Source organism: Bos indicus, chromosome 10, assembly GCF_029378745.1.
Source record: "Bos indicus isolate NIAB-ARS_2022 breed Sahiwal x Tharparkar chromosome 10, NIAB-ARS_B.indTharparkar_mat_pri_1.0, whole genome shotgun sequence".
NCBI lineage: Eukaryota > Metazoa > Chordata > Mammalia > Artiodactyla > Bovidae > Bos > Bos indicus.
Window position 1 is genome coordinate 82941468 of NC_091769.1, and position 22473 is coordinate 82963940.

General features: G+C 41.4%; 2 protein-coding genes across 13 annotated transcripts in view; one reads left to right on the forward strand and one right to left on the reverse strand.

Annotated features, from left to right (window-relative positions):
- The window catches only part of SIPA1L1 (signal induced proliferation associated 1 like 1), a 521546-nt gene that overhangs the window by 371759 nt on the left and 127314 nt on the right, over positions 1-22473 (forward strand). For 11 of the 12 annotated variants that reach the window (XM_070797798.1, XM_070797796.1, XM_070797794.1 and 8 more), the window contains one exon: positions 9334-11135. In XM_070797798.1, coding sequence (XP_070653899.1) covers positions 9638-11135 — 1498 coding nt within the window. In that variant the 5' untranslated portion in view covers positions 9334-9637. Of the gene's footprint in view, positions 1-8127; positions 8711-9333; positions 11136-22473 lie in introns of those variants that run through there. The other variant, XM_070797803.1, reaches the window with a different exon arrangement.
- Positions 2915-3739, reverse strand: LOC109573394 (large ribosomal subunit protein uL11-like). The gene is made up of 2 exons (XM_070798062.1): positions 3720-3739; positions 2915-3562 (listed from the first exon to the last, which is right to left on the reverse strand). Exons 1-2 carry the CDS (start codon positions 3737-3739, stop codon positions 2977-2979), a joined length of 606 nt encoding a protein of 201 aa, XP_070654163.1. The 3' UTR covers positions 2915-2976.

Sequence of the window (22473 nt, forward strand, 5' to 3'; positions counted from 1 at the left end):
CACGGAGTGGACAGGATGGCAGAGTCCCGTGCTCTCTGAGCACCGTGGGGAGAGAGTTTATCCTTAGAAGTAAGTGTAGAGTGAAGCAGACGAGTAACTCACCAGCAGCTGTATTTAAGGAAACATTAAGGCAAGGTGGAGTGATTTTGTGTTTTAATTTTTTCCTTTTAAGCTCTCTGTCCTTGGGTGTGCTATTTTAAAATCTGCTAAGTGAAACATGGTTACTGTGATTAACAGTGATTAGGGTATTAGAGTTGTGCTTAAAAGGAACTTTCTGTTTACCCATTGTTCTCAGTGGTAAAGAATCTGCCTCCCAGTGCAGGAGACGTAAGAGACGTGGGTTCGATCCCTGTGTTGGGAGGATTCCCCTGGAGTAGGAAATGGCAATCCATTCCAGTATGCTTGCTTGGAAAATTCCACGGACAGAGGAGACTGCAGGGCTACGGTCCACGGGTCACAAAGAGTCGGACACGACTGAGCACACACACAGACACCCATTGCTCTTACTGATGTGACTTTCTCTGCTTTTTCTGTGTCTCAAGTGCACTTTCTTAAATTCTTTTTGGATTTTAAATACTCAAGTGAGAAAACCTTGATGTCTTTGACAAAGCCAGTTGTGACATTCTGTCTTACTGAACCCTCTAGTCCTCTTCCAGTTAGATTATAAGGATTTGAGGAAATGTTCCCTCTTTGCTTTCTCTTTCTCAAATGAGAAAACCTTGATGTCTTTGACAAAGCCAGTTGTGACGTTCTGTCTTACTGAACCCTCTAGTCCTCTTCCAGTTAGATTATAGGGATTTGAGGGTGGAAATGTTCCCTCTTTGCTTTCTCTTTTGATAGTGACTGCCTTATGTAGAACACCAATAGCTGGTGCTCCCGTAGCCCGTGTGGGCTGCCTGAAAAGCTGTCCTTACTGATGCAGATTCTCAGCCGCAGTTCGTCATATGTGGATCAGAGGCAATTTTCACAGCTTATCTAGTTTAAATCTGACTTAATGCAGTTTAGACCGTCTCTTTCCCTCCTGCCTTCAGAGAAAGTCAATACTACTAGATTCTTCCTTTCCGGGTTAAATATACAGTTTCCACGAGCCATCGATACCTCAGGATAATATGATAATACTCTCCAGAGTGTTGGTCTGCAGCCCGAACGGTGACCTTCTTCCAGTTTCGCCCAAATGTCTACAGGAGGAGGGCTGTAAGGTCAAAAGCTGAGAAGCATGGAGTAGGGAAAGGCTACCCACTCCGGTATTCTGGCCTGGAGAATTCCATGGGCTGTATAGTCCATGGGGTTGCAAAGAGTCAGACACGACTGAGCAACTTTCGCTTCACTCATGTGTACGTGGGAAAGTAGATGTATTCCAGGGAAGGGCAATGAGTGATGACGACTCAGTCTGTGCTGTTTAGGCAGCCTCCCCTGATTACCCAGGTCACTGCAACCTTGTGAAAGGGTGAAATGGACGCTCTTAGGTAGGAGGGGGCTTTTGTGTCAATACTAAATATAAAGAAAGCAACGTTAAATACACACAAAAATGAGGAATGCAAGAAACTGTATTAATCATCTGTATGGAGTAATTATTCAAATCCTGTAAATACTGCTTAATCTTATAATCTTCAGTACTTTCTATTTTATGTAGCCCTCCTTTGATTCTGTTTTAATCAGAGGATTTAGCACAAGATCATCTTATTGGAAGGACTTGACATCTGTTGCATTTTGACTCGTTTGGTGATTTGAATGGTTTGAGGTTTTACATGGTGCTGTATTTAAAAATTAGTATTCAAGTGTGTGTCCATCATACAACATTCTCAGATAGTTTATTGTTTTTAGTAACAGAATGAGTTGCTTTTTTTCTCCTAAACTTTTTCTTGTTATAAAAGTTATGCATGCTCATTTTAGAAAATAAATAATATAGTTAAATACTTAAAAAAGGAATTATTTATAATCTGTCTACAGACAAGTATTATAACTCCCTTGGTGAATTTCCTTTGGCTTGTTTATATACCTATACGACTAAAAAAATAACTAAATTTATAGCGTATAAACCATTTTGTTTGTATCCTGAGTTCTTCTGAAACCGGGCCTGTTTGTCCTCAGTTACATTCAATAGAATGTACAATATAAAAATATTCTTAAAAAAATAAGTCCATGGCCAAATCAGTTAAGAAATATCTTAGTTTAATAGTTGTGTTGGTTTTTTTTAAATCTATATATTTCACGGAGCCTTCATATACTAACATGTATTACCAAATCCTAACGCAGGTGATAGTGTGTCCCTTCCTTAATTATGGAACCCTTTCTTATGAATTAATAACTTGAAGGATTTGAAACACAGTTTAGAGAAAGTTGACAAGCCTTTCTTCCCGCATAGTAGACATTTACTGGTTGTCTTTCTGCGCCCTGTCCATTTCTCATATCCCCCTTCCCCAGACCCTATTTGGTAATTAGATGATCAGTACTAGATCACAGTTTGCAGGATTGATGAGTAACTTTCTAATGGATTTTAAATGAATATTAATGGACAAATTACTTTTTTAAAAACACTCACCTCCTTCATGGATCTAGTCAGCTCTCTTAATACCCTGGGTGCCAGCCACAGAATCTGCATGCCCCTGATGAACTCTGATTTCTTTTCCTTGAAAGTATTCATTTCAGTTCAGTCTCTCAGTCGTGTCTGACTCTTTGCGACCCCATAAACCGCAGCACGCCAGGCCTCCCTGTCCATCACTGACTCCCGGAGTTTACCCAAACTCATGTCCATTGAGTTAGTGATGCCATCCAACCATCTCATCCTCTGTCGTCCCCTTCTCCTCCCGCCCTCAAGTATTCATTTGCTGTACCTCAAATGCTATTTTTCGTCTAATAATTCTGGTTCATGGTTACCTTTCTATTTACTACGTTTTACCGTTTACCTCTTTACTTTATTATTTTTTTTTTTTGGTTGTCAAATGGTCCTTTATTTTCCTTTTTCCTTTGCAGTTCTTAACTAGCGGGGCACTCCACTGCGCCACTGTTGATATCATCAATGATGTCATGAGGGTGGCGGCCATCAACATTGCAGCCCACAGACTGGGCGGTCCCCAGGATCTCTTTAATGGTTCCAGAAAGTTCTCTAGCTAGAGACCGATGCCGCATCTGCCGGGCAATGTTGACGATCTCATCAAAAGTAATGTTTCCACTGTGCTTAATGTTTTTCTGCTTCTTTCTGTCCCTTGGTGGTTCCTTGAGGGCTTTGATGATCAGGGCAGAAGCAGAAGGTACCACCTCAATCTGGGCTTGTCTGTTCTGAATGGTCAGTTTCACTGTAATCCTCAGACCCTTCCAATCACCAGTTGCCTTGGCGATGTCATCACCGACCTTTTTTGGAGACAGACTCAGAGGGCCGATCTTGGGGGCCAGGGCAGACGTGGCACCGACTTCCCCACCGGTGCACCTCAGGTACACGACTTTTATCTCGTTGGGGTCGAACTTAGGCGGCACGGTGGAGGCGGCTGGTGTCGGATGAACCCGGATTCGGGACGACCGAAGAAAGTTGCACCTCTGCCTCCCCCGAGCCGAAAGCCGAAAGCTACCTCTTTACTTTAAGCTCCTCCTGATAAAGCTCCTCCTCTTGGCATTATATTAATTGCTTATTGCCTGAGTTTTCTCATATTCAAATATAAGATAAATGTTCACATTTATTTCTGTTCTCCTTTATTTTGCCAGCTGTTGAATCATTTTCTTACCCATCAGTAATTCTTACCATGTGTCTGGCTCCAAACCTTTTAAATTTTATTAAAAAAAATTTGTTTTCAAATCCTTCATATTTTACCACCCCTCTTCTGCCACCAAGCTTGCTGCCGAATTTTCACGTTGTTTCCTTCACCTGCAGCTGCACAAAGCGTGTTCAAGCCTTACTAGACCTTTGAAATGTAACCTTCTTCCTTGAACTTTTTGTTTGGAGTGTAGTTGGGAGGCAAATGTTATTCTTTCTTTTGCTCCTTACTCTGTCAAAACAAGCACATTTTAACTTGTTTTCTTATCTCTGAACTCAAATGTAAATTCATCAGTTTATGTATGTTTTGTGTCTATAACTTCTTTATTCACTTTGGTAATTTGAGGGCAGATTATTTGAGTCTACTTTGTCTCCATCAGTGTTGTCTTTTTTAGATAGTGAACATTTGGAGAGCAGGAACTAGACTTATCAACTCATCTCTTCCCAATCCTTCCTGATTTTTGTTGAGGAGATAGAACGGAAATGAAAGAAGGGGGAAATTCCGATCTAAAAAGTTAAATGCTGATTCATAAAGCTTAAATTATCCAGGACGTTGCATGGGGATGGTTGTACGTGTTTAAAGGCTGATTTGAAAGAGTGAGACGTCCCTTTTATCAGAGATGTTACTTTTATGTAATGTGACTGTAATTCAGGAAAGCCAAGAAGGGAGGTAAAGGAAATCATTGGCTTTATTTGGTTATCATAGCTAATCTAATGTCCAAACACTGTGATGTAATATTTCTGTTTTAAAATTAAGTTTCCTGTTATATTCTAAAGAATATTTATGGATATTTTAAGTCTGTGTATATAGCTTAATAAACTGTTTACATTGACACTTTATAAATATTCACATTGTTTATCTGTGTAATCTCAGGGTATTTGTATAGTTATTCATCATCAAAATTTCTTCTATTGCCTGGAATCATTGAGAGTTGGCCCTGTATCTGAGGCTGTGCCGGTTAAGGGACCTACCAACATCCCATTTTGAAATACGGAGGTAATTGATGAAGAATGCTACATCTTTTCATGGGCTTTCCAGGTCGCTCAGTGGTAAAAAAAAGATCTGCCTGCCAATGCAAGAGATGCAGGTTCCATCCCTGGGTCAGGAAGATCCCCTGGAGGAGAAATGACAACCCAATCCAGTATTCTTGCCTGGAAAATCCCATGGACAGGGAAGCTTGTCAGGCCCCAGTCTGTAGGGTCCCAAAGAGTTGGACGCAACTAAGCATGCACACTGCGTCTTTTTAGTGAGTGCACCATGTCGTGCTGTAGGTTATTTCAGGGCAGGAACTGTAAGCTGTTGTTAGTTTTTTGTTTTCTTCCCTTCCCACATCTTCTTGTGTAACCTTTAAACTATTTTTATGCCCTTGGCACAAAGAAAGTTTCCCATGTTGTTCTTTTCCTTTGGTTCCTTCAATTATTTATTGTTCTCACTTCCTTATCACTCATTTATTTCTTGGAAAAATTTTATTTTTCTGCTTAATAATTCATGTTGAAAATGGATAAATAAGGAAGATATCACATGAGCACTTGCATATGTTTTATCTGTAATTTAAGGGAAAGGGTCATGAGAAGAGATTTGGAGGTAACTGCATAGAGATAATATATGCATAGAGATAATATATTTGAAGCTGTGGGTATCTATGACATCTCCAGACAGTACTGGCTACCGTGCAGCTATCTCTCCCAAGCAGTTTCCTAATTCTGCTTCGTTCAGTTGCACAGGCAACTGATCCAGCCAAGTCAACACCCTGGTTTCCAGAGTAATAGTTTTACTCCAGTGCCCCCAGGCCTGCGATCTCATCCTAATGCACTGGGTGCTCAAATGCATCCTAATAGTAACACCCTTTACAGCACCTTCAAAAACTCTGAAGACTAGTAAGAGAAGTAAGCCAAGGGTACCACCCTGGAATCACTTGCTTTTAAATGGAGCCACCAGTGATCCTGAGGAGGGAGCCAAAAGAAAGAGGCATGGGAAATTAAGAAGAATGTGTTCATCATGAAGGCCTAGAGAAGACAGAATTTCAGGAGGGAGATAGAGGTCAAGAATATAAATGTCTAAGTGAGCCAGGATGACAGAGACTGATTTTACATCTGTAGCCGCCCTTGGGGGGAGGGGCTGTTTCCCCAAATATCTCTAGTGCCAAGTGTGTGGTCCATGCTCAGAAGTTAATTCAGAAAGACCGGGGGTGATTTACCGGAGAGCAGGAGGCACTTCCTTTGGAAGAATGGTCTTATCAGAAAACAGTGGCACGTTACGTGGTGATAGACCTTGAATGATGGAAAGAGTTTCAGTGAGTAGATTGCGTCTTCTCCTTAGCTGATAGAGTTTCCAGGAGCTCACAGAACTAAACAATGGGGTTGATATTCTAGCTAAATGGATCCACCATGGACTCAAGTACTACCTAGAGCTGTAAAATTAAACACATAATAAGGATATTTCTTAAATAGTTTACTCTTTGAACAGATAGAGGTGACATACTATAAATTAGCATGTCACTAATGTCTTCTACTTAATTCTATTGTTTTTTTTTTTTTTTTTTTTACCATATTTAGTGATGCTTAGGCAGGTTTGCTGATAACTAAGAGAATTGCTAATCATTGTTAGCATATGTTTGCTATTTCCATTAACCCAAAGGAATAGGTTTCAGATATTATTGATGTGGTGTCATATTACACATGGATGGCATCATTATTTTCAATTAGTACTTGAATAAACACAAAGTGTATATATTCTGTAGATGCTGGTCTGTGTCTAAGGTTCCTCTTGTACCTGAAGGGCTTTGTTGCTATAAATAAGGATGGGAAAGAGAGGAAAAGAGAAAAGGAAAGAAGTCTCCATGACAAGAAAACAAAATCTGTTATTTACCTTAGTTGTCCCATCTTGAACCTCCTCAGATTTTTCAGGTCGTTAAAGAGCGTGGGCACTCTCTCCCCTATGTGCCCATGTATATTTTGAAATTAAAAGATAACACTGAGTTATCATAATCAAGATGTAGCAGGAGTCTCGGCATTTTTTTTTAATACAAAGAAATATATCTCTGTAAGACTTTTAAAATAATTTTATTTGTTTTTGGTTGTGCTGAGTCTTCGCTGATGTGAGGACTTTTCTCTGGTTGCGGCGAGTGGGGGCCACGCTCTAGTTTCTGTGTGTGGGCTTCTCGTTGCGTTGGCTTCTCCTGCTGTGGGGCCTAGGCTTTAAAGCACATGGGCTTCAGTAGTTGTAGCACATGGGCTCAGTATTCGCGGCTCCCAGGCTCTGGATCGCTGGCTCATTCATCGTGGCACACAGGCTTAGTTGTTCCACGGCATGTAGGATCGTCTCAGACCTGGGATCGAACCTGTGTCTCCTGCATTGGCAGGCGGATTCTTTACCACAGAGCCACCAGGGAAGCCCACTTGTGTAAGATTTTTTAAAACCTGTTAAAAAGACCCAGGCAGCATATGCGATGCTTCTGAATGGGAGTCCTATAGTAGTGACCACCAAGGACAGGCATTTCCAAGTCAGTGTTACTTACTGTATTTTAGTGCTGACCTATAACTTTACAGATACTAAAAAAAGAGTCCTGCAGTCAACTCTATTCTAAGGGAAATGAAATGTGGCCCGAATGAGTCTTTACTCTGGGGGATTGGTGCACTGGCCTTTTAGAGAATGTCAGTTCTGGGAACAATAGGTGATTTATTTGGATTTCTGTGAGTTTGTGAGAGACGTTGAACACATCTGATTTTCATAAGAATCTATTGAGAATTATTTTGTATGTCAGTGTATTCTTTCTTTGAAAGCTGTTTCATTGAAATAAACAGCTTCTTTTTTCCCTAGTTACAAAATAGCTCATAAATTGTGGTTTGGGGTTGTCAAAAGACTTTTTTTTTTCTTTCTTTGAAATGGGCTAGTGTTTACTTTGCATTTTGGTTTAGTTGCCCAGTTTCCTTCCATTTTATAAGGAGCACTTCTTGAACCTTGGCTGTGGCCACATGGTCTCTTTCAGACGCAACAGTTAGCACATTATTCCACTTGAAGTTTTATAGTTCAAGAGGAGCCTGGACAGTTCCCAGATATACAGTCAAATTATAGCAATCTGATGGTAGAAGTATCTAGAGAGGTCCAAAGTCAGGTTTCATTGGGTAGCGGTGAGAAACCATTATCCCTTTCACAAAAGATGGTAAAGAGGAGCCAGAGGGAAAACAATTGGCGTTTTTGTGTGGGGCTGGTCTAAGCAGCCCGTGCGAGCCCAGCTGGAGCTTCTTTGGCCCTGTGTTCTGCAGGCGGCGTGCATTTTTGAAACACCCCTAAATGTTCCAGCCTTTAAATAGCAGCGAGTCTTCTAAAATGATGCTGCATAGCGCAGGAGAAATTAAAGCGGCTGCCTGGGAGGCAGGAAGCCGACTAGCGAGATGCTTAATTATCGTGGAAGTAAGTGCTTGTTGCTGGGGAGCGGAGCGCAGCGAGCCCGGGTCGGCCTGGGTGTCAGCCGTGATTTGTAGACAATGCGGCCCCGGCAGCGCAGTGCTGGATCAGCAGCATCTTTGCAAACATGCATTTGGCAGGAATTTAAAGGCCACCTCTTGTGTCATTTGTGGAGCCTTGGAAAAGGGTCCTCTGCCTTTATTTTCAGGATGTACGCAACCATGCAGGATTTTGTGCTCAGAATTTGTGCCTCTTGCCTCCTGATTGACGTGCTCCTGAGGAAGTTGGTTTTCTTTGCCCGTCACCTGGAAGGATGTTAGCAGTTCTCTGTCGTCGACTGGGGGATATGGAAAGGTCTGCTCACAGCAGCTTTTGGTTTCTGCTGTCTTCATAAATTAGCACCGGAGGATGGGGTGGGTTGCAATGCGTAAGGAAATGCAGGCATTTTGCTAATTAGTGAAACGTTTGTAGCTTTAAGGGTAGATAGAAGGAAAGAGAGCTCGGGAAGAGGTGGTGGAAAATGCTGGATGCTTTCTGAAATTCTGCTCTTTGGGGTAAGTAATAAACTAGAGGGCATGACAGAAGCATGCTAATGGGTAGAATGGCTTGGGGAAAACCGTGTTTATTTTCTCTCTGTTGTATTTGCTCTTGCCAACTCTGGTAAGCCTTTGTAAAGAAACAAAACTAAGTTTGAATTTTGAAATACAGAAGAGGTTAAAAAGTAAGTGTTGCGACATATTCAGTAACATAATTTTTCAATTTTTAGTCTTGTTAAAAAGCTGTATGTTGCTCTAATTATCGAACTCTGTCGGTTATGCCTTGAACTTCTGGTCAGCACAGCGGTTCATGATAGTCTGCATTGTTAGAGGTCACTGGAGTCTGTTTGTGGTCTGTACTTGGGCTAATGTCCTGGAACAAGATCCCTCACCGCCTTCTAATGATATGAAACAGTTCAATTAAGCTGAAGTATTCATAGTCTTTTAAAATATATGTAATTTAAATGATGGATATTATTAAATGCTTTCAAATCTGCTTTACTAAAAATATGGGTTGTAAACTGTGAGCCACAATCCAGTTAGTGAATCTTTTATTTAGATGTGTCTGGTTTTGGCAATTGCATATTTATTTTTAGGTGTATTTATTAAATGCTAATCCAAAGTGTCCTTCTCTCTTTTAGAGAAAGCATGGGATTATGGCAGTCACAGAGTCCCAGTGATACAAGTTCCATTCAGTTCTTTCTGAAAGAAAGCCATCTCATCAAAGTAAAGCAAAGGAACTCTTGTGGATTATAATGCTCTAAAGCTCTGGATTTTCAGAGATTTGAAAATAAGGAGTTATTTTAACCTTTTAAATGAAAAAGATTAAGATCTCGTGCAACTGCTGTATTTTCTGGAAGCCATTCTCCAAAAGGGAAGTGCACATTTAAAACTTAGGTATGATGGTCCTTTCTGTGGGGATTTAAGTCAAACTGCTTTTGCATCATGACCAGCCTGAAACGGTCACAGACAGAGAGGCCGGTTGCCACTGAAAGGGCATCCATTGTGGGCGCAGATGGCACCCCCAAAGTCCACACAGACGACTTCTACATGCGACGTTTCAGGTCCCAGAATGGCAGCTTAGGGTCATCTGTCATGGCTCCTGTAGGGCCCCCCCGAAGCGAAGGTTCTCACCATATAACTTCGACCCCCGGAGTCCCAAAGATGGGAGTTCGGGCAAGAATTGCAGATTGGCCCCCCAGAAAGGAAAACGTAAAAGAATCTAGCCGTTCAAGCCAGGAAATAGAAACCTCAAGTTGCCTTGAGAGCATGTCCTCCAAAAGCAGTCCTGTGAGTCAGGGAAGTTCTGTAAGCCTCAATTCCAGTGACTCAGCCATGTTAAAAAGCATACAGAACACGCTGAAGAGCAAGACGCGGCCGTCGGAGAACATGGACTCCAGATTTCTCATGCCCGAAGCCTACCCCAGCTCCCCCAGGAAGGCTCTGCGCCGGATACGGCAGCGCAGCAACAGCGACATCACCATAAGTGAGCTTGACGTGGATAGCTTTGATGAATGTATCTCGCCCACCTACAAGACGGGGCCGTCGCTGCACAGGGAGTATGGTAGCACATCCTCAATTGATAAGCAGGGAACGTCCGGAGAAAGCTTCTTTGACTTGTTAAAGGGCTACAAAGACGACAAGTCTGATCGAGGTCCCAGTCCGACCAAGCTCAGTGACTTTCTCATCGCCGGTGGGGGCAAGGGTTCTGGTTTCTCCTTGGATGTTATAGACGGGCCCATCTCACAGAGAGAGAACCTCAGGCTCTTTAAGGAAAGGGAAAAACCACTCAAGCGGCGCTCCAAGTCGGAAACCGGAGACTCGTCCATTTTTCGTAAATTACGCAATGCCAAAGGTGAGGAACTTGGGAAGTCGTCGGATCTTGAAGATAACCGATCGGAAGACTCTGTCAGGCCCTGGACATGCCCGAAGTGCTTTGCCCACTACGATGTCCAGAGTATCTTATTTGACTTGAACGAGGCGATTATGAACAGGCACAATGTAATTAAGAGGAGAAACACCACCACCGGGGCTTCGGCAGCTGCGGTGGCATCCTTGGTCTCGGGGCCTTTGTCCCACTCGGCCAGCTTCAGCTCCCCAATGGGCAGCACAGAGGACCTGAATTCCAAGGGAAGCCTCAGCATGGACCAGGGAGATGATAAAAGCAATGAGCTGGTGATGAGCTGTCCCTATTTTCGGAATGAGATTGGTGGAGAAGGGGAAAGGAAGATCAGCCTGTCCAAATCAAATTCTGGTTCCTTTAGTGGATGTGAAAGTGCCTCCTTTGAGTCTACACTCAGCTTCCATTGTACAAATGCAGGCGTGGCAGTACTTGAAGTGCCCAAGGAAAACTTGGTGTTACACCTGGATCGGGTGAAAAGATACATCGTAGAACACGTGGATCTCGGCGCCTACTATTACAGGAAGTTCTTCTATCAGAAGGGTGAGTAGAGATCTTTAATTTTCTTTTGCCATACTTTCTGAAAAGGAGTACTGTCTGTCAGGTTTCATAAGGCAGTGTGATGTAAGCTTTGCGTGAACGCCTTCTCTTGATGGCGAAAGAGTTAGCTGTTGGCTGCAGTGTATTTTCATTTGCATTTTGTGAGTTACTTTCTCCTTTTAGATATGTTAAATATCTTGTATACAGAATATTAATTTTTTTAAGTAAAAAACCTTTGATTCAGTGGATGAAATTGTAATGCTTACATAGAAGACTTGCTATGTCACCTTTAGGGATAAATGTCATATGAAGTTAAAAATATTTTAAATACAGCTTTTAAAGGGTTTCAAAAGCAATCTTGATGCTGGTTTTTTTATTTGTTTAGTACTTTTACAGTTGGTACAGGGTCATTTCTTTTCTCCCTCAATGTTCTCATTACTAAATGACAATTATAATACATTCCCATTCATTTCACAGGCATTTTAGTGAGAATTTTATTATTTGACAAAAATCTAAGAGTTGGGAATCAAACCTTGGTCTTCTAGATTTGAGTATAAAAGGCACTGGAGTGAGAGGTACCATTAACATGTTGATGACTTCTTTTTCTGCTTTGGGGGAAAATATATGTCTGTATCGGAGAAGGCAGTGGCACCCCACTCCAGTACTCTTGCCTGGAAAATCCCATGGATGGAGGAGCCGGGAAGGCTGGAGTCCATGGGGTCGCTGAGGGTCGGACACGACTGAGTGACTTCCCTTTCACTTTTCACTTTCATGCCTTGGAGAAGGAAATGGCAACCCACTCCAGGGTTCTTGCCTGGAGAATCCCAAGGACAGGGGAGCCTGGTGGGCTGCCGTCTATGGGGTCGCACAGAGTCGGACACGACTGAAGCGACTTCACTTTCACTTTTCACTTTCATGCCTTGGAGAAGGAAATGGCAACCCACTCCAGTGTTATTGCCTGGAGAATCCCAGGGACGGGGGATCCTGGTGGGCTGCTGTCTATGGGGTCACACAGAGTCGGACACGACTGAAGCGACTTAGCAGCAGCAGCAGCAGCATATATCTATATTGTTGGATTGATCTGTGTATACACAGTTTTATCTCATGCTTTTAAGAAAACTCTGTGAATTCACTGACAGGTAGTTTAAATGAACTCTTAGGAGCTTTCTAATAGTGTTTTTGAGCAGCATTATTAATTGAAGAATGAGTTTGTCATGCAAGGACCTGAGCTAGAAGACAAGATGCTCACCAAGGAAGAACGTACACCTGTGGTCCACAAGCTAGCTCAGTAATCTCTGCATTGAGACCAAGTGAGAGGCCCCCTGTATACAAGCTACTAGAGTGATCTTTCAATTTCCCACCCACTGTTTGGGGGTTTTGGGTCCTTTTGAGATTTATTCTTCCAAAGGAAGTTTGATTTCTAGTACTTCATTCTAGTGCTCTAGTTGTATGACATTGCTTACTTTAAAATCAAATTTATTGTAAGGTTATCGTATGATCGGCTGTATTCACAATGGTTTATTGACCAAAGGAGCCTTGTCTCAGTGCTTGGTATCCATGTCTCTTAAACATCTATGGCAAAGGTCCTGAAACTAATATGATAATGAAAATCCTGACTTCATTGATCACCCATCTTTATGTTCTCAGAAAACTTTGTGGAGTTCAGATTTTAGAAATCACTTCTTTCTTATTCTGTCCTTAAGGCTACAGAGTATTTTTACCTTGCCATCTTGGTATTTGGGACCAGATAATTCTTTGTTTGTTATATCCTATAGTCTTACACATTCTGGGATATAAGATGTTTAGCAGTGTCCCTGGCCTACATCCCAGATGCTGATAGGTACCCTGACTTGTGATGACCTAAAAGGTCTCCATTTGGATATTGCCAAATGTCCTCTAGAAAATTGCCCCTTGCTGAAAATCCCTGTTTTATTGAGCCTGGAGAAGTTTTCCACAGGTGTTTGTGAACTGTCTGTAGAGGAGGCCATCTTCCTAAAGAACTGACATTCCAACACAGGAGAGAACATGTTACTTATAATCTTACTTATGTATTCATAGTAGTTGGCTCTTTTCCCTAGTTCAGTTCAGTCACTCAGTTGTGTCCAACTCTTTGCAACCCAATGAATGCCAGGCCTCCCTGTCCATCACCAACTGCTGGAGCCTAACCAAACCCATGTCAGTTGAGTCGGTGATGCCATCCAACCATCTCATCTTCTGTTGTCCCCTTCTGCTCCTGCCCTCAATCTTTCCCAGCATCAGGGTTTTTTCAGATGAGTCAGCTGTTCGCATCAGGTGGCCAAAGTATTGGAGTTTCAGCTTCAACATCAGTCCTTCCAGTAAACACCCAGAACTGATCTGCTTTAGGATGGACTGGTTGGATCTCCTTGCAGTCCAAAGGACTCTCAAGAGTCTTCAACACCACAGTTCAAAAGCATCAGTTCTTCAGCGCTCAGCTTTCTTTATAGTCCAGCTCTCACATCCATACATGACTACTGGAAAAACCATAGTCTTGACTAGACAGACCTTTGTTGGCAAAGTAATGTCTCTGCTTTTTAATATGCTGTCTAGGTTGGTCATAACTTTCCTTCCAAGGAGTATGTGTCTTTTAATTTCTTGGCTGCAGTCACCATCTGCAGTGATTTTGGAGCCAAGAAAAATGAAGTCTGACACTGTTCCCACTGTTTCCCCATCTATTTCCCATGAAGGGGTGGGACCAGATGCCATGATCTTAGTTTTCTGAATGTTGAGCTTTAAGCCAACTTTTTCACTCTCCTCTTTCACTTTCACAAAGAGGCTCTTCAGTTCTTTTTCACTTTCTACCCTCAGGGTGGTGTCATCTGCATATCTGAGGTTATTGATACTTCTCCCAGCAATCTTGATTCCAGCTTGTGCTTCCTCCAGCCCAGCGTTTCTCATGATGTACTTTGCATTAAGTTAAATAAGCAGGGTGACAATATACAGCCTTGACATACTCCTTTTCCTATTTGGAACCAGTCTGTTGTTCCATGTCCAGTTCTAACTGTTGCTTCCTCACCTGCATATAGGTTTCTCAAGAGGTGGGTCAGGTGGTCTGGTATTCCCATCTCCTGAAGAATTTTCCACAGTTTCTTGTGATCCACACAGTCAAAGGCTTTGGCACAGTCAGTAAAGCAGAAATAGATGCTTTTCTGGAACTCTCTTGCTTTTCTGATGATCCAGCGGATGTTGGCAATTTCATCTCTGGTTCCTCTGCCTTTTCTAAAACCAGCTTGAACATCTGGAAGTTCATGGTTCACGTATTGCTGAAGCCTGGCTTGGAGAATTTTGAGCATTACTTTACTAGCATGTGAGATGAGTGCAATTGTGTGGTAGTTTGAACATTCTTTGGCATTGCCTTTCTTTGGGATTGGAATGAAAACTGACTGTTTCCAGTCCTGTGGCCACTGCTGAGTTTTCCAAATTTGCTGACATATTGAGTGCAGCACTTTCACAGCATCATCTTTTAGGATTTGAAATAGCTCCACTGGAATTCCATCACCACCACTAGCTTTGTTCGTAGTGAATCTTCCGAAGGCCCACTTGACTTGACATTCCAGGATATCTGGCTCTAGGTAATATAATCACATTAATGATGAACATTTTGAGCACTTACTGTGTACTAGAAACTTACCATGTGGTTTGATGTGTATTTTCTCATTTCAGTGTCTCCATGTCCCCTGTGGTATAGATATAATTATTGAAGGCATTTTCTAGATGAGAAAACTGGGGTTTGTGTGGCTGGTTTCAGCGGTTAAGCTGTCATTGAAATTAATAGTATTGGAGCCAGGATTTCACATTTGGGGTGTCTGACCAGAGTCATGTTCTTGACTGTTTTGCTCTGCTCTCTACTATATTAGACTAAAGGAAGGAGAGTGTTTTTATCTTTAAATCTGGTAGAATGTTGTTCAAAGTACTTTGTCTTTCAAAAGTAAGGAACAAAAATTTGAACACCTGTATTCCACGGTGATCCAGTTTAGATCATAACACTTCATAAATTTAAGAGCTATTAATTCAAAGAAATTTCTCATTTAAACCATTTTTCTATTTATAGACCGACCATACCCTCTTAGCTAACATAATTGGAACTGTTTAGTTGAAAAAATCATTAAGATAGGGAGTCTTGCAAAAGTATACATATTCAAAATATCTTATTTTCACTAAACTATGTAATAATAATAAATATATATTTGCTAAATTTTGGTGAGGCCAAGGGTGCTTCTTTGACAGTGATTCTGCTATTTTGAATTCTACATTGTATTAACAGTATAAACATAGACAGTAGCAAAACACTCTGAATCTTACAGAATTTTAGATTTAAAATTTTTTTCTCCTTTTTTTATAGGTCTTTCCCACATCTAATCCAATAGCTTTCCTTTTAATGACTTGCTTTTATGAAGTCTTTCCAAAGCCTTCAATTTAGTTTTTAATAAGAAACAAGATTTATCTCTTGTACTTATATTCCATCAACTTTCATAATATTTAATTAAATTTCGTAATTACAATAACAAGTCCACTGGTATAAACTGGTTTGGGAAGACACAGCTTGACTCTTAGTCAGCATGGAGTCCAGCTGGTGGGAGCAGAAAGAGTGTGTGGCTCCAGAGATTGCCGCCTAGTGCCCTTGGGCATTTATCATCAGGGTTTACAGAGGAAACGCAGAACAATAGTTAATACATGAAACTGGTACAGGAAGGCAGTGTCAGAGAGCACCTGCTGTGTTTTCTTGGGCCATACAAACTTTCAAATCAGGTAGATCATTTGTTACAAAGAAGATACAACAGATTGTGGATCTGAATAACTTGAAGCAGAAATTAACCCCCTTAAACTATAACTGTGTATTATAAACTTTATGTAGTATCTGTACCTTTCTTAAAATTTAGTTTATTGAAGTATAGTTGATTTGCAAGGTATTAATTTCTGCTGTGCAGAAAAGTGAATCGTTTATACACATATGCATTTTTTTCATATTCTTTTCCATTATGCTTTATCACAGGATATTGAATTACCCTGTGCTATACAGTAGGAACCTGTTGTTTATCCGTACAGTATATAATAGTTTGCATCTGCTAATCCCAGACTTTGACTCCATCCCTTCCCCACCCCCTTTCCCTGGGCAAGTACAAGTCTGTTCTCTATGTCTGTGTGTCTGTTTCTGTTGCATAGATAAGTTTGTTGGTGTCATATTTTGGTATAAGTGATAGCTGTACTTTTCATCACAGTGTAAAATATAGTTAGACAAATTTTTGATTCACTGAAATTAGTACACTAACTCGTTTTTCCTAATCAGAACCTGGAATAGAGTCATCTTGTTGAAGGAGTACATCCACAACAGGTGTAATTTCTCTTCCAGCAACAGGGCGTAGCGCTTCTGACCTGTCAGTCCAACCTCGTAATCACCAGATACTGGGTTTAATGAATCCTGATTTCACTGAGGCTAAATCTCTGGGGGAAAAATCCACATTACTGAAGTGTGTATTGTTGACATGATACGTAAAACTTAACTGTCTTTTTCTGATGAAGCTGCTGTCACTTTTTAAATATTACATTATTTTTATGAACTTCATTATTTTGCAGATTTAGACTTTAGAGCATATTTGTCTCCATCTCATGAGCCCAGTCCATTGCTGGCTGAGCAGAGCAATCCTCCCATTGTATGCATCTGTTGAAATAAGTAACAAACCATCAATTTCTTCTTTCTGGTCCTTCCTCTTCCCCACTTCTCTTTGCTGTTTTGCCAGTGCGTGTGATGGTTCTAACTCGCCGAGGATTAAATGACGGTAATAACATAGCTAACATTTATTGTGTTATTACTTTGTGCTTTATGCAGAGCTCCTCACATAATGCTCATAGGACCCCGAGGCAAAGTTGTATTGTGATAAGTCCAAGTGATGCAACCACATCCTTAGAGGCACAGATGAGGCAGTACACTAACATCAGAATTAATCTGGGCCTCTCCCTTTGAGTACATATGTATTTTGTGTTGAGTTTTCACTTAGTCACCATGATTAAAGTTCCAGGACAGGACTGTTTCAGTTCTGCACTGCGTATACAAGGGTCCGAGACACATCCTCCCTGAATCCCACTGGACCAGCGCACTAATGGAAAAGAGAGGAGCCCAAGGGTTGCTTTCACTGTGTTCTTTGTTGCTCCATTGATCAAAAGTGTTGATAGTGATGGAATGTCACTCTCAAAGTCAGGTTACTGAAGATGCTGTGATCGGGCCAGGCCTTCCCTTCCTGCCCAGTGGCCAGAAGCAGCTGCCATTATCAGGTCTAAAGAGCATCTAAGAATATTTTCTCATTCCTGGAAGGGATGAACACTAATGCTCTGCACTTGCTTACTCTTCTGATAACTTGAAGCCACCAGATTTGATTGTTCTGCAGTTCACCTTCCTCCTCCTATACACCACCGCCTCACTCCACCTCACCACACATGTGTTTGCACACGCACACTCACACGTATACAAGTCAAGTTGAATAGTATGCTGGGCTCCTGGATTATTAGTTTGAGGCCTTGTTGGATTTTGGTTGCTACTGTAATGTCCAGTTTTATTTTCCTTTCACTCTCTTCGAATCAACCATCTTTACCCTTTCTTTAGAATATATACTCTGAACTGCATTTGTACTTGAAGTGACAGCTTTAGTACTCTAATATATTATCCAGTTTTGTTATCAGGCAGTATTCTGCAAGTTCAGGTTTTTACATGTGTATCATTACCTACTGTAAGTTTCAGTGGATTATTGTATGGTACATATAGAACATCAGAGGACACCTTAAAGCTCAACTTATTTGTAAAACTCTGTGCTTATTTTATTTCTTCTGTAACTGTAGCAACATTAAGCTTGAGTATAGTACCATGGAATGCCTTGTAATTCAGAGTTCTGAAAGGATAACTAGTCTATGGTTAGTTTTTTGTGAACAGTCGTATTTCAAGTATGTGATAAAACTCCAGAGTCAGCAAGTCTGTTCTCCTAAACCATGTTGTGCTCTGTGTTCTTGAACTTAACAGTGTATTTCTGCCAAAACTAATAGGGAAAGATTTTATTCATGTGTAATAGCTTACTGTTTTCATGCCCTTGTCTTTCATTTTTTATTGAGAGCATATAAACTGTGTTTTATTTGTTTGAAGGCAGCTCTCTAGTTATGTAATCCTTTTCAGGGAGATTTGGGGCACTAAATAACTTCCTGAGAAACTCACCTAGGAGTGTTTTGCTGCTGTCTCTTGACCTGCTCGGGGCTTCTGGTAGCAAGAAGGCCGTTAGGTAGGAAGGTGTGCATGTTAGCTCTTTGGAAAACAAGCATCCTCTGCTTTCTCGGCCGTGATCTCCCAAGCCCCGTGACTGATTGAACTCTGATCTGTGAGCCATCCAGGAGTTCATATTCCCTGAGCCGTCTCAGTTCAGAGGCTTGTGAAGGCTGATTAAAAGGGCATGTGCCTCTCAGCTGCTCCTCTCTGTTTAGTTTTATAAAATCAAGCTAGACGGTCCAAAGGCCACCTTTGCTCAGACACTTGACTTTATTCAAGGTCATCTTGTAAAGATCCAATCATACAACGACAGAGTGTGCTTTTCAATGAACTGATGATGGCGATACTGGCCTTTTTGTCATCCTTTGGCCTTTTAGAAAGTTCCACGTGAGAAATTTATTTTAGAATTTGATGCCAGGAATTATTTTCTGGTAGCTACTAAATGCCTGCCTTTCTGATGATAGGTGTGTTTTGTTTGCTTGTTTTATTTTATTTATTTTTTTCCTGTATCTTCTGTTTTACTTCACCTCCCAGAAGAAAATCTGATGCTCATCTGTGCCACCTTCATTAATAACATATTTATATCCACTTGGCTTTTATTTTCCTATTTCTATTTGATTAGCACAGTTTACCTATTTCCTTTATAATGAATGACTTCAGAACACTCTTTTTAGAAAAAGTAGTCTACATTTATATCCAAATAAAAGACCTCTGTTCCCAGGCTTTTTCTTCAGTTCTGGCTACATTCCTTACCAGCCTTACCTGCTTCCACTTGGTTGGTTATCTAGCCGGCAGCTTGAAACCTGGGACACAAATTTTGACTGCTTCTCCGTTTTTCTCCCTGAACAAGCCTACCCTCATCGTTGCCCTCATGCTGTAAATGCTACCGCTATTATCAGTCTCTGGGATTTGAAACACTGAAGCCCCTTTGATGCCTCTCTTCATTGATGTTAACCTCCAGTCAGTTGGGAAGGCCTCTTGCATCTCCCTCCACACTGTTGCTGATTTCCTGTTCTCTGCGTCCTGGTCCCAGGTTACTTCAAGCCCTCGTTGCCTTTTGACGCAATTCTTGGCCATTGTCTTAGTCTCTTCATCTCCGGTCCCCCCTACTCAAAATTCATCCTCTTGTCTTTGCCAAATACACCAGTCTAATCACAGAGCAATTTGCATCTTACATGATTGTGTTGATATGATTTAATCATGTAACAGATACCTTATTGATCAAGTTGTCTGAGAAGCAGATGCTGGACAGTATTGGCATGCAAGTGGTTTGTTAGGGACCTGGGGCCATGCCTGTGAAAGAAGAGGGGAGAGGAAGCAGGATTTATCAGGGAAGGTCTTCAGTCCACAGTACAGGTCTGACACTATGAAAGGGAGAAGAAATGAAAATGGGCAGGGGGAGCCTCAGCTTACTGTGTCATGTGACAAAATCTCAACCAATGCCATGAAAGAAAAAGGAACAATAGAGCGGTCTCTTGTGGGCAGTCAGTTCCCCTCCAGGCACACTCAGTCCTGGGGCTGCCCAGGAAGAGTATGTCTGGGCTGGAAAAACCAGAAGATCCGAAGATACTACAGCCAGAGACTCTCAGCTAATTGCATTTCTTGTGGCTGAATTTGTTGTGAGCAATTTCTGAAAGGGAGATATTAAGTATTGCACGTCTGGGACCGCGACATATGCATGAGTGCCTTCATCATACTCAGCATGGTTTAGGATGCTTGGAATGAGAAATAAAATGAAACACCTTCATGGAGCTTACATTCTAGTGGAGGGAAACAGATGATAAACAAATCAAACAAAAGGATATATTACTATGAAAGTTAACAATGCAGAGTTGGAGGTAGTAATCGATCTCCTAATCTCAGTATTTGATTGTAATCTTCTTTATCTTTTCTTTTTTGTTGCCATTCTTGTTTTTAAATTCAGATATAGTTAATTTACATTGTTGTGTTGGTTTCAAGTGTACAGCAAAGTGATTCAGTTATTCATACATTTATATGGATGGATAAGATAACTGTACCCAAGATATTGGGTATAGTTCCCTGTGCTATACAGTAGATCTTTATTTTTTGCTTATTTATGTGTAGTACTCTGTGTACCTATGTATTTCTTATATACAGATTTATTACCCAATTTCCTATTAATCAGTGCCCTTAATATTTTTAAGTAGTTTTAAAAATTAACAACTGCACATTCATACATTTATTCATTTATTGCATGATATTTTTAAAGCATCTAGCCTGTGTCAGCTATGGTGCTTGGAGGAGAACAAAAGCAAATAAACCTGCCTTCATGGTACTTGTAGCTTGCCCTGAGTACTGTTAAGACAAATGAGAAGCTTTAGAACATTAATTATCTTCCTGATCTTTTTTTTGGTGTGTGTGGGTGGTGGGGGCGGGGTGTGCCATGAAGCTTGCAGGATCTTAGTTACCCAACCAGGGACTGAACCCAGTCCCCACCAGTGAAAGCACCACCTATCCTAACCACTGGACCACCAGGGAATTCCCTTTTCCTTACTTTTAAAAACCATTGAACAAATTCTTTTACAATTTCTTTATTTCCTCTACCTGGAACTCCATTTTGATAGATGATGGATTTATCTTGTTTTATCCTCTGTTTTTTTCTTTCATAATTTCAATTTCTTTTTATTTTATATATTAATTTTATCTTTTGGTTCAGAAATTGATATGTACCTCTCTATGTTCTACTCTCCAGCCCTTTCATTTTATTTTAGTAATTGTAGTTTTATTTGCCAGGAATTCATTATTTTTGTTTCCCTGTAGTTATTGTTCTAATAGTTTATCCTTATTTTATATACCCCACATTTCTCCATTGGTATTCATTTAAATAATTTTTTCTAATTTTTTTCCCTTGCATGATCTGTATCTTCTGAGTTGTATTCTCTGTTTGTCTTTTTTTTTTTTTTTTTTCCCTGTTATGCTGTTGGTTTTCCTTGGTCCATTGATCTTTGCCACAAAGGCCAAGGCAGATTGGTATAGGTGGCAGGCTTCCCTGCAGCGCTGTGTGTCTTTTTCCCCAGCTGGTCTCACCTTCCAGCGGGGAAGTGAGGGCTGGCACTGGAAAAGTAGGTGAGACCCTAACAGGGAGGAGTGTATGGAGCGAGAGGGTAGTGTACACAGTGCTCAGTACCAGCCCACGTGGGTGCCAGGTTGGGAGAGGTTTAGCCTACTCCCCTGCTGCATGGAGCTGCCTTTTCTCCTGTCCATGCATCAGGATGGGTGGGCTTCCTGCCTCTCCTGGGCTTCTGAGTAACCCCCTTCCTCCTAAAGGTGCAGGTGCTTTCCCACCACTGTTCCAGTCACCTGAGTCCCAGTTTCTGGCCAACACTTTCTGTGGTGCCCTGGTTTATAACCAGTCTAAGGAAGAAAAGTTATGACCAACCTAGATAGCATATTGAAAAGCAGAGACATTACCTTGCCAACAAAGGTCCATCTAGTCAAGGCTATGGTTTTTCCAGTGGTCATGTATGGATGTGAAAGTTGGACTGTGAAGAAAGCTGAGCACCAAAGAATTGATGCTTTTGAACTGTGGTGTTGGAGAAGACTCTTGAGAGTCCCTTGGACTGCAAGGAGATCCAACCAGTCCACTCTGAAGGAGATCAGCCCTGGGATTTCTTTGGAAGGACTGGATGCTAAAGCTGAAACTCCAGTACTTTGGCCACCTCATGCGAAGAGTTGACTCATTGGAAAAGACTCTGATGCTGGGAGGGATTGGGGGCAAGAGGAGGAGGGGATGACAGAGGATGAGATGGCTGGATGGCATCACCGACTCGATGGACGTGAGTTTGAGTGAACTCCGGGAGTTGGTGATGGACAGGGAGGCCTGGCGTGCTGTGATTCATGGGGTCGCAAAGAGTCAGACACGACTGAGCGACTGAACTGAAGCAATCCTTGAAGGCAAGGACTGCAATAGATTAGGCTAGGCTCAGCAGTTATTTCACAATTGGAATGTTTGGTACTGATGCAAAGTATAAAGTTTATTGAGTTGGGGAGCCAGTGTATCTTGTATTCATAGCATCAGGTAGACTCAGGGAGGGCCCTCTGTGTATATGACCTTGT

Excerpts from the sequence above, each read along its gene's own strand:
- LOC109573394 (XM_070798062.1), bottom strand. The coding sequence starts at position 3,739 with ATGGTAAGAATTACTGATGG. Across the intron at positions 3,563-3,719 it reads ATGGTAAGAATTACTGATGG|CTTTCGGCTTTCGGCTCGGG; the intron begins GTAAGAAAATGA and ends GTAAAGAGGTAG.